Here is a 10,205-nt window from a genome sequence, read left to right on the forward strand (position 1 = left end):
CTCATCAGAATATTCTGAATATAATTATACAGACACTAAATATCTAATTGACACCTATTTATAGATTATTTCCAGTATTACCAGGAAATGGCAGAGTTACGCAGAAAGACATGATTGTTGGAGGCTACTTGATACCTAAAGGGGTAAGTAGGGTAATGATTCTATCAAAAGACTGAGAAAAAAATAAGCTGCAGGTTTATTTTGGGTACAGTGGTAACTCAGTATTGATTGTTAATTGCTTTGAGGAGGCGAGATTAGTATCAAAAACTGTGAGTACCAAACACATTTTTCCCATAAGGAATAATATAGTGAATTACAAGGCATCCAACAATGACAAATTCTAGCTTGTAAATTGATTACCAAGGAAACAATGAGTACCAGGAAAAAAATTTGTGTCAGAATGCATTGAATACCAAATTCGATGACTTTAAAAGCAGTTGAGTACCACGGTACCACTGTATATAAAAGTATGAGCTAAGAAATTATCTCAGATTTGATTCATTTAGTTTTAATCTGAGATTATTACTTTAAGAACTGAAAAAAAGTGTACCTCTTAACTGCCTATCCTTGAATTATGATTTATAAATAGTATTCTTATGTGAAACTCTAGAATAGGAATTTGATTTTTTTCAGGCTTTTGAACCTGTTAATGGAATTCCTAATGAAGAATCAAAGCTCTAGAAATTCGGCTAAAAAAAAAAACTATTTAAAATGTCTGCATATTGAATAAAAGTTCATTTTACACCAGTGAGTTAGAACATAGCATTCTATTTAGATGAGCATATTTTTCCTGTTTCACTTTTCCTAATAATTTGTTTCCCTGCTCAGTAATGAAAACACCCTGATTCTTGTACTCTGCTGTTCAGGTCATTTTTGTTCCTTCAAATCCCATAAAGCTTTCCTCAGATTGAACCAGTATGCTACTAGATTTTGGTTTAAATCCTGCTCAGTGATTGGTGGAAAACATTTCCCGAATTTCAATAGAATTAAAAATATGCACAGTTCTGTGGAGATACAGGGTATCACAGTTTCTTGAGGAAATATCAATTCAGCAACTTTCACAACTTACCCTTTGTGGTCAGATATGTTACATCACATTACCTTCACAATAATGGATATGCTGTTGAAATAACCATTGATGACAGTTGAACAATATCTGTCCAGACCTAACAAAGAACTTAAACATTCCTCAAATTATGGCACTGAATAATGTGGAAAAAACCTGACCAACAAAGTTAGACCAGGAATAATATAGCACATATTAGAGAAAGCAATAGAACCTACTCCTTATCTTCTATTCCTAATTCTTTGCCACATGGGTGGACTAGTGTTATTCCTCCATGTTATGGAACTGCCATGGGAGTTGGGAAACTAAGTTAATAATCAAGATAGCTTTGCAGTCTGGTTCTGAGTTGCTGGGTAAAGAGTTTCCCACTAATGAGAACTCACATTTTACTCCACCTTCAAAATCCAATTCTACCATCAATCCTGCTTTGTCATTTCTGTCCAATTAAATTTTGTTTTTAAAAAATGTTTTCTTCATAGTTGTGCTGATGAAAGAACAAAAAAGAAGGTAGACTCTTGGCCAGGTCTCATTTTTGTACTCTCTGATTAATTGGAGTGAATAGTACTCAGTACTGACCTTGCTCAAGGAAAGGAAAACTAGGTTATTTGCCAGCAAATGCACAAGTGTAAAAATGTTGCTTATGTTGGGGAGAGCAGCCATGTGAAAGGGACCCAAAGTATCTCAGTAGTGATTTATAATACATTGTGGACAGCAACACATTTCTAAAACAGTCATTGAATTGCTAAGTTGCATTACTAATTTATTAAATCTAATTAAGGTGGATCTGATGAGATAGACTTTGGTTATAAATTCCCCCTCCCACAAAATACTGAGTAAATTTTAAAATAATGTTTTTATGAGGTAAAAAAATACTGGCAGGTTTAAATGCTAACTTGATAAATACAATTATTATTCTAATTGTTGTCATAATTGCAACCATGACTATTACACTAACTGAAGGCTATTGTGATTTTATTTGAAATAATTTTTGAAGCAATATATAACATGTTAAACATTTTTGTCATACTGTTATTGATATTTGTGAAATTATAAAAAGTACAGGCACTTGGGGATTGATATATATATACTACAATATATTTACTTTATTAGACACAATTGGCACTCTGTCATTATGCTACTTCATATCAGGAAGAGAATTTTGCCTCAGCAAAGGAGTTCCAACCTGAACGCTGGCTAAGGAAAACCAATATGGATAGGGTAGATAATTTTGGATCCATCCCTTTTGGTTATGGCATTCGAAGTTGCATAGGCAAGCGAATTGCTGAATTGGAAATTCATCTTGCACTAATACAGGTAAGCAAGTTATACTGACTAAAATTGCTTTAGTTGGGAAAAAATGTTATAGTATAAGGAAACACATGCAATGAACAAGCAACTACTTTTTAAAATCCTTTTACTGCCCTATATTCCCTGAAAAGCACCACTCCAACCATTTGAATCGGAGAGGAAGATGTTGGACTCCTGGCACCTTCTCTCTGTCTTCCTCTAAGCTAGAGGTGGAAGAGGATTATGGGCTGTTTTAAATGGTGACAGGGCTTGCAGATAACAAGGTTGAATAGCCACTCTATTTTCCTTCCATTCCTCAAGATTGAGGGGAATGACTTCCCCTCCCCCTCCCACTTATTGGGTGTTTTTATCTAGAATAAGCTAAGAGCTATTAAACAAACATTCTCCTTGAATCTTCTGAGTCAGCAAGGTTAGGAGCCCTGATTTAATGCTAAAGCCAGAGGGGGAAAATACTCCCTATCTTGCCTTCTTAAAGGCTAGGCAGGTTTGGTGATTCAGAGGACAGCTATTCAAAGTTTTTTCTGCCCTGGTTTCTTTTTACAGTCCAAACACTTGGTGTGGAAAAAGAAAAACTGAGTTTTCTTTGCTACCAATTCCAGATAATAACTAGGCATTCCAGATGCCCTGTAGATTCTTTAGAAAAATTGGTGCTTTATGTGAAAATGGCCCTTTTAATTCTACTTGAATTTGAATGAGGATGTGGAGAAAGAATCAATTGCACCACAATTATTATTAGCAATAAGATTAAGAACATTGTAGCTGAAGAGATGCTATCACAGATTAGAAAAGGAAAGAAGGATCTCCCACATCTTCTATTCACTTTCTTCATAAGAATGAGCTACATAAAACTATATAAAACAAGAGCCAGCAGGTCCTGTAGGTAAATATAGCGCAACAAAAGGCTACTTTCCTCTCTGAATCCTTGTATTGAAACTGTGCATCAATCTTCTCAGATGCATGCCAAAAGAATGTGAGTTTCTAGGCAACCTTTCATTAAGTGTTTGAACATAAGATATTTGATTCTTCCCTATCCAAGAGTACAGGTAATGCTTGCTATCAAAAGTTTCATTATTCAAGGTTGTACATATCTACGATAAAAAGAGACATGACTTTGGTATATGTGTAATTTTTCTGCTACTTAACTACAGTTTTGGCCTTGGGGTAGGTTGTTTTTTAATTAATGTATATAGAAAATGGATGATGGGTATCAATGCACCTAGAAGGTAGTTTGTTAAGGATTAGGGTTAGGCTATCAAAGAGCTATTGTGGCACAGTGGTTAGAATGCAGTACTGCAGTACTATTTCTGTTGACTGCTGGCTGCCTGCAATTTGGCAGTTCAAGTCTCACCAGCTCAAGGTTAACTCAGTTTTCCATCCTTCCGAGGTCGGTAAAAATGAGGACCCAGATTGTTGGGGGCGGTACACTGACTCTACAAACCTCTTAGAGAGGGCTGTAAAGCACTTTGAAGCAGTATATAAGTCTAAGTGCTATTGCTATTTCTATTCCTTTTCAGTGTACTAATATTGTCCCTCCTTGCTTGGTCATAAGGGTGAAAATGGCTTCCTTGCACCAGCTGACCTTTTTCCCCTATTTGCAGGGATTTGCTTAGCTGGCAGTGCCATTCACAGCTCATGCTAGCTTTCCACATGCATGTTTCATGTTATTTAACAATCTCAGTGGAGGGGGTCTCTCAGTTTTATTGCTGCATCCTGAAGTGCCCTGCAGACTGCTTGTGGCAATCTCCATCATGCTTCTGGATGCTCCCACTGCTTGCAAACTGCTTATGCCTCATTTCAGATGTCATGAGTGGTTTGTGTTAGAATTTATGCTCAGCATCACGATCAACAAATCCCTCTACTGAAACTGTGAAAGAAGCCAGCTTGAATCTCTGTGACACAAGAGTGGCAACTCCTTCAATTTTCAGCAAATTAAGTCAATTCATAGAAGAAGACAGAGTCAGTTTGATTAAAGGATCAGGCTAGAAGCAGGAGATTGTAGCTCTAATTCCACCTCACGTACAAAGCCAGACGGGTGACCCTGTGCCAGTCAGTCTGTCTCAGCCCTAGCAAACTAGCAATGGCATACCACTTCTGAAAAACGTTGCCAAGAAAACTGCAGAGACTTATCCAGGCAGTTGCTAGGAGTCAAAAACTGACCCAAAGGTATACAATAGAACCAAAAATAGAAGAAGACAGCAAGCTGCTGTGAGGAAATCATAGAGCTCTTGAACCTAGGCTGATCCAGTGAGATCTGCTCTGATCAAGAGAGAAAAGAAGGAATAAATGTAGATAAATTGAATAGAGCAATTCAATTCAGATTTATTACATCCTAAGGCAGATACAATCTAAATGTTGAATAAAAGAAGTGTTGAACCCTTCTATATGTACAGTATGTGATCAGCTTTGGCCAGCTAATGAGAAGGAAGGAATTGCTGGAGAAGAGCCTAATGCTGGGAAAGATTGAGGGCAAAAGAAGAAGTGGACGACAGAGAATGAGGTGGCTGGATGGAGTCACTGAAGCAGTAGGCGTGAGCTTAAATGGACTCAGGAGGATGGCCTGGAAGAACGTTGTCCATGGGATCACGATGGGTTGGACACAACTTTGCATCTAAGAACAACATATATATGTGTGTCTGCATAAGAGAAAAACATTAATAATGAAGTCTAAAAATAATTAAGAACATACCGTAGTTACTAAAATAAATCCAAATAAAATAAAATAAAATAATTTCCAATCTTAAGTAACATCATACAAATGACAGAACAAAACTATGCAACTTGAAATGTTATTTTTACTTAGAAATGTCATCAAGGTCACCCCTCTCACCCGTCAATGCAAACCTATACATGGAACATTTTGAAACCAACACCTTAGATAAATCTGAACACAAACCCAAACTCTGCCTTAGATATGTAGATGACACTTTTGTAATTTGGCCACACGGGAAGGAAAAAACTGGACAACTTCCTCACACATCTCAACAGCCTACACCCCAAAATACAATTTACTATGGAAATAGAAGCTAACAACCAACTTCCCTTTCTGGACATCCTAATCTACAAAAACCCAAAGGCTCCCTAGGACATATCATCTACAGGAGAAAAAAACACACCAACCACTACTTAAACGCACAATCCCATCACCACCCTGCACAGATCAACTCCGTAGCCAAGACCCTCATCTCCAGAACCAAACGCCTAGCTGAAAACTGAATTACACATTCTCACAAATGTATTAATCTCCAACGGATTCCAAAGAAACACAATTACCAACCTAATCCAAAAGGAGACACCCCCCAAGAACCGAGACACAGAACAGGACAACGGCATCGCCCTCCTCCCTTACATCAAAGGTACCACAGATAAAATCAGCAAAATTCTCCACAAACACAATATCAAGACAGCCTTCAGTACTGACCCCAAAATAGCCAACATCTTAAGAAACCCCAAAGACAAGATCCAGCTAGAAAACCTAGGAGTCTATGAAATACCATGCAAAATCTGCCCAGCCACATACATTGGACAAACTCATAAGAGAATAAATGCACACATCGCAGAACACAAGAACGCAGTCAGAAAAGAAGAAGAAAAAATTTCCTCCCTTTTCCAGCGCCTTAAAGCAACAGGACATGAAATTGATTTTGAAGGAACCAAATTAATCTCCAAAACTGATCACTTCAACAAGAGAATAATTATGGAAGCCATCGAAATAGAGAACCACACAACCAATCAATCCACTTACTGACACAAAGCCAGCACTCCACACACCCCCACCAAGATTTATAGAAAGATGGCAGCTCCGACCACGCTTTAAGCCGAAAACACCAGCCTGAAGATGGCGAGTGAGACCTTGCCAAAACGTTGCCAAGACAATCTCAATCTTACACGTGAAAAGACCCAAATACAACAAGACCAGCATACCTACACCGGTGAAAATCTACCTGGCTAAATGAAAGCTAAATGTAATTTTAAAATTTTAAAATAAGACCCTTTGGGGAGCAAATGATAAATAATGGGATGTCACTCCTTACTTAAGCTTGTTTGAAAATCTATATCCAGTTTTATTGCTTAACAGCAGCTCTAGCATTATCAAAGTCTAATGTGCACGGAATTTCCATAGAGAAGCCCAGCAACTGAATTTATCCAGGACTTTTCAAAGTTTTGATCATTTAATGCAATCTCTAAATCAGACCTACAGAGTCAGGCCTACAGGGAGTAGAATTAACTAGCCCGAAGGTAAGAAAAAGAAGCCATGCTCTGGAATTAATCGAAACTTTGCCTGTTTCTTATCGTAAAGTGACATTTTTGACACTATTTGGGGCCATCAAAATGGAATAGAGAACTTCTATGAGCTGAGAAGGGGATGAGGACTATAGACTTTGGAAAGTAATCTCATTCTATCGGCATGTTCTCATTATTTGAGGTTTCGTTATCTGTGATTCTATACTGGAATGAAACCCTGTACTGGAAGAAACAGCAAACAGTTTCTCATGTGCTTTGTCTTGTCCTTCCTAGATGGCACTGTGAGTCAATCTAATACCATAATGCCTTTTTTAACCCCTTCCTATTCTCCTCTTAGTTCATTGGTCATTATATAGCTCTAGCAGAGTCACTACATTTGTTTAAATGTAGTCACATTCATCCTCAGATAGTTAATTGCACTTTTTTTTTAATTTTTGAAAGTTGTCTATATACATTTTTGTATATAGCTTTTTGTTTTTTAACAATAATTTTTTTCCTTCTTTCCTTTTATCTTTTTCTGCCATGTTTGTTTGGCTTTTGTATCATTACATAAATACAATGTATAGTATATCTTATAAGATATTGACTTCTAAAACTATGAACTGTTACTGTTGCCTTTCTGATATTTCATTTTTATTAATCCTGATATTATTCCATTTTTCTTATTAGCTACTTCAGCACTTTGAAATAAAAAGATCTCCAAAAACTAAATCAGTTTTTGCCAAAACTCATGGATTATTGACGCCTGCAGATTCCATCAATGTGAAATTTGCTGACAGGAAATGAAAGCAGTAATGTTAAGAAGATCTCCAGTTTTAGCTTTGATGCAAGATTCTCTCAGCCATTATGGGATTTTCCTTCTAAGCTTTAGATGCTTTCACAGAAGCATATCTGTTTCCTGAAAAGTATTATACATAACACAAAATGTTATGTAAGTATCAAAATAATCCTTTTATATGCTCAGAATTTTGTTTATCTCTGAGAGATACAGTAAAGGCAACTAATGCATCAATTCACCATCCAGCATTTGGGCTATGCATGCTTCAAAAATTATTTGGAAGAAGTATCTTGGACCTCCCATGAATATCTCTCTGTTATTCATTAAAGCTTGAAAAAGGAGGGTCTGCTTTAATGAACAGAAGAGGGATGTTGTTAAACTCACACCAATTATTTCTAAACTGTTTTTGTAGAGCTCATACATAGCCTTGTTAGAATCCTTAAGCACAACGTTCATTGTATTGCTTTCCTAGAAAACTTTTTACAAGAATTAACACATTTATTTTAGTAGCCTCAAATATATTCAGGTTAGTTACCCATCACTAAATCCTTCTCCTCAGTTTAAAAATCCCCCTGTTAAAATAAGAGTTAATGGTTTATCTATACTTGGTTAAATGGTAACCAATTTACATTTTAGAATAGCTTCAGTTATTACATACCTCATGTAAAATCTCTGAAACAAGAACATTCCTTTATCTGATGGAACATATAGTATTTACCATTTTTGTGTCTTCAATGTAATCTCAAAAATTTCTGTCTTGACTATGCTTTCTTTCCAAATATAAAGACATTTTAAAGAAAATTCTGAAATCTAAGCTTGTGCCTATTCAGAGGTGTGATCTTTATTCCCTGAAAAGTTTCGGAAATGACATATGCAATTTTGTAGAATTAAATCAGTGAGCAATACAAATGATAAAAAAAATAATTTTTTATATTTGTCCATTTTTATTGACTGAAAATACAAATGTCTTTTTCAAATGTAGTTTTCTTTTTAAAATAAAAATTGACTTTAGTATCCTTGCATCTTTTTTTAATTGCTTGCTTTTATGTTACTCTTTGTGGGGGCTACTGCCCTCTCTAGGCTAGACAGATCATGACATAGTTTTTGCATATTCAAAAGACAGACACTTTCTAATTATTTGCACAATTTATATAGCTAGTAATTACCAGAAGGTTGTATTTGAGTGTTTTTATTGTGATAAGACAGATTTTAGCAAGATGATATTTATATAGTAAATTTCATTAAATTAAATATCTTCAACTAAACCATTTTATGTCTTTTAACAAAACATTTTGCTACCAAAATGGAGCACACATATTTAATGGCACATGGATTACAGTATAGATTTAATAGGTAAAGGTTATTTGGTTCAAAATATTTATATTACTAGTTTTGGACACAGTTGATACTATTTTATCTGTTATCACTAATCTCAGCTTTGTACTTATTTTTCAAATGTAAAAAAATATGCCCAGCTTTCTCTTTATATCACTGGAGTGTCCTCAGAGAGACAGAATGGGACAATTGGCGTTGGCTAGATTACCATGCCCACTTCTTTGCAGGCCCCTCCACCACAGCCAACCCACCGCCAGTGTTTATGTTTGGCAGGTCCTTTTCTCCTGAGTCACTGAGGGACACTTCTTACTGGGTGTTTCACTGCTCAAGACACTTCAATGAGCCTCTCAGGGCCAGGCTGGGAGGTAAAAGGGTCCTCCCTGGGAAGAAGCATCCCTTGGTGAGTCAGCTGGGAGAAGGGGCCAGGGCAGGACTGGCAGACTATTGCTGGAGAAGGAGTGCCAGCAGAGAGTTCATGGAACATAAATGCAGGTGGTGGATTGGCTGCAATGGGGGGCCCACGGAGAAGTGGGCATGGTAATCTGGCCGATGCCAATTGTTCTACACCCCAGAGAGAAGAGTGCATCAAAAAACTTACTTAGCTTCATTATATAAACTTGCTTTCAGCAGATTCTTTGCCTGAGGAGGAATGAAAGAACAAGTTCTGATCTTAGTTTAGATATCATACAGACCTGAATTTAGGCTTTTGTATTACCTTTTTTAAGACTGTAATATTTACTGGTAAAATTGTAAATTTACTGGTATTTTGTAAATTAATTCGTATTATGTAAGAGTTTCAGAAGGGCATATGTTAACAATACAATAAAATTAATAATTTTGATAACATTTTGTGTCCCTTAAATATTATCGTAACAAAAAAAAAAAGAACTGAGTAGTTGTTATATAAGGGTCAACAAATGTCTTGTTGTTAGTCGCAAAGTCGTGACATGACCCCATGGACAACTTTCCTCCAAGTCTTCCTGTGTCCTCTACCATCCCCTGGAGTCTACAAATGTCTACAGGTCCATAAAAAACACGATACCCATGTAACTCCTGTCTGTTTCAAGTGATATATTTCCATTTTGTTTCATTGATCATTTTATTATTCATCATTGTAATTCAATTAACTGATTGATCAATAGCATTTTATAATAAGGTATTGCATTCCTCCATCTTCAGACATGAAATGTGGCTCAGCCAGTCACTTATTCTCCACCCAACTTACATTATAGGATTGTTATCCTAGTGATACAAGTTGAGGAGGATTAAAGACTCCTCCTTCTGTTCTTGGAGAAAAGGTAGAATTCATCAGTTCAGGAGCAGCTTCATAGTTGTCCGGTCTCATCATGCTAACTGTGTCAAGGAGCCAAATGGTCTTTTCACTTGAAAGGCTACAGCTCTGCAGAACATGCGAGTGGAGCATTCTGTCGTTTGTGGGAACTTCATCATACAACTCTTTGTTTTACACAAGTTTTC

General features: G+C 36.5%; 1 protein-coding gene across 2 annotated transcripts in view; it reads left to right on the forward strand.

Annotated features, from left to right (window-relative positions):
• Window positions 1-9,531, forward strand: part of CYP27C1 (cytochrome P450 family 27 subfamily C member 1) — a 30,528-nt gene extending 20,997 nt beyond the window's left edge. The window contains exons 7-9 of one of the 2 annotated variants that reach the window (XM_081936547.1): window positions 65-143; window positions 2,177-2,380; window positions 7,286-9,531. In XM_081936547.1, coding sequence (XP_081792673.1) covers window positions 65-143; window positions 2,177-2,380; window positions 7,286-7,402 — 400 coding nt within the window. In that variant the 3' untranslated portion in view covers window positions 7,403-9,531. The remainder of the gene's footprint in view (window positions 1-64; window positions 144-2,176; window positions 2,381-7,285) is intronic. The other variant, XM_081936548.1, reaches the window with a different exon arrangement.
• Window positions 9,532-10,205: the final 674 nt, after the last annotated feature.

The sequence above is a fragment of the Natrix helvetica genome (assembly GCF_964273705.1).
Source record: "Natrix helvetica genome assembly, chromosome: 1".
In the NCBI taxonomy this organism is placed as follows: domain Eukaryota; kingdom Metazoa; phylum Chordata; class Lepidosauria; order Squamata; family Natricidae; genus Natrix; species Natrix helvetica.